This window comes from Spinacia oleracea, chromosome 5, assembly GCF_020520425.1.
Source record: "Spinacia oleracea cultivar Varoflay chromosome 5, BTI_SOV_V1, whole genome shotgun sequence".
Classification (NCBI taxonomy): Eukaryota; Viridiplantae; Streptophyta; class Magnoliopsida; order Caryophyllales; family Amaranthaceae; genus Spinacia; species Spinacia oleracea.
In genome coordinates this window covers 83,896,234-83,898,385 of record NC_079491.1, presented here as the reverse complement: position 1 = coordinate 83,898,385, position 2,152 = coordinate 83,896,234, and the positions used below count along the sequence as shown (strand labels likewise).

Genomic DNA, 2,152 nt, shown 5'->3' with positions numbered 1-2,152 from the left:
AGGATTCGTATAGCACACAAGCACACACACGCACGCACAGCAGCCCACGAGGGGCGCCATGCGCGCGCGCGCAGCCCGCGAGCTCGCAGCCCATTGCCACGAGGCCCACACGCTGCCGCAGCCTTGGCGCGCGCTGGGCCTGCCTTGCGGTGGGCCTGGCGTAGCCTTGGCTGGTGCGTTGTGGCGCGCTGGCTTGCTGGGCGATGGCCCGGCTTCGTGCTGGGCCTTCGTCTGGCAGGCCTCGTCCGATGCTAATTCGTACGATACGCTTCCGATTAATTTCCCGATTCCGGAATTCATTTCCGATACGAACAATATTTAATATTTCCGATTCCGGAATTAATTTCCGTTTCGAACAAATATTTAAAATTTCCGTTTCCGGAATTATTTTCCGATTCCGATAATATTTCCGATTCTGACAATATTTCCGTTTCCGGCAATATTTCCGATTCCGGCAATATTTCCATTTCCGATAATATTTTCCGATACGTACCATGTTTCCGTTTCCGGCAACATCTACGACTTGGATAATATTTATATTTCCGATACGATCCATATTTCCGTTTCCTGCAATATCATCGTTTCCGGAGTATTCATTTCTTGCATGTGACGATCTCAGCTCCCACTGAAACCAAGATCCGTCGATTCCGAATATCCATAGATGGAGTATTTAATGCCATTAAATACTTGATCCGTTTACGTACTATTTGTGTGACCCTACGGGTTCAGTCAAGAGTAAGCTGTGGATTAATATCATTAATTTTACTTGAACTGAAGCGGCCTCTAGCTAGGCATTCAGCTCACTTGATCTCACTGAATTATTAACTTGTTAATTAATACTGAACCGCACTTATTAGACTTAACATAGAATGCATACTTGGACCAAGGGCATTATTTCCTTCACCTCTTGTGGTCGAGTTCAAAATATCCAATATGAGGGTGAAGCGCATCCTAATTGACACGGGGAGCTCGTCTGACATAATGAGCATGGAATGCCTCAACCGCCTAGCACATGACCCCAAAACCATGGAGAGCATACACTATCCCATCATTGGTTTTGGAGGAAGCATTATACACCCTGTAGGCGTCATCACTTTGCCGGTTCGAATTGGGGATAGAAAAAATGGACGGAAGATGGAAGTGAACTTCCTAATTGTTAAGGAATTGACAGCATACAACGTCATCTTGGGACGACCCACCCTGAACAAGATTAAAATAGTAGTCGTCACCCATCTGATGCTTTTGAAGTTTGTATGCGATGATGGGGCGATAGGAACCATACATGGAGACCAACAGCAAGCAAGAGACTGTTACCTCACAACCCTCAACCCGTCAGCATGGAAGAAAGATTCGGCCGAAGCCAGAAGCAAAAGAAAGCATGAAGAAGAACTGCCAGCCGCCAATGAGAGTAAACCAGCCAAACTAGAACCAGTCAAGATAGAGAAAAGTGGCTGAAAATAGAATGTCATTAGGATAACTTATGTAACTTGAGCCTACAAAACGGCCTGACTATCGTACTAGAGCCCACAAAACGGCCTGTAAATGCCCGCCTACGAAGCGGTGAATTTAGGTTTGCTACTTAGTAAAATAATGAATGTTTTCTTATCTGACGAATACAAGGCTCAATAAAGCCCCTTAAGACGCTAAGGGGTGGAGAACTCCACAATAAACAACCCCCAAACGGTGGCGTCACTATACATGACGGCCCTAAAAGTACCATGTACTAACAAAAACGCAAAAGTAAGACTCAACAAGAGAAGACACTCAATATGAAGTCTCCTCCTTGGAAGGCGTCTTAAAAAGACTAATCGATTGATGGCCTGAGAAGTGGCCTAGATTAGCGCCTCAAATTAGGCTGATCACCTAAAACACTGGGGTAACCGTCCATCAATGGACCAAAAAGAATGTTCCTAAGAAATCAGCAAATAAACGGAAATGGAATAAAAAAAACAAGTGCACAGGAGGGACAAAATATTCATACATGCGCACAAGGCGCAAACAAACCCAAAACAAATAATTGCCAAAAGGCACCAAAGTTATTACAAGGCGCCCACGGCGCCATCTAAACTAGTTAAACAAAGACCATTTATGGATGAGGGGCGGTGGAGCTCCCGTCCTGAACATCTTGGTCTTCGAGGGAATTCACCTCTTC

At 45.3% G+C, this 2,152-nt stretch overlaps 1 protein-coding gene across 1 annotated transcript; it reads left to right on the top strand.

The window, feature by feature from the left end:
• The first annotated feature begins 933 nt into the window (after positions 1 to 933).
• LOC130461658 (uncharacterized) lies at positions 934 to 1,455 on the top strand. The gene has a single exon (XM_056829818.1). The coding sequence runs from the start codon at positions 934 to 936 to the stop codon at positions 1,453 to 1,455; it is 522 nt and encodes a 173-aa protein (XP_056685796.1).
• Positions 1,456 to 2,152: the final 697 nt, after the last annotated feature.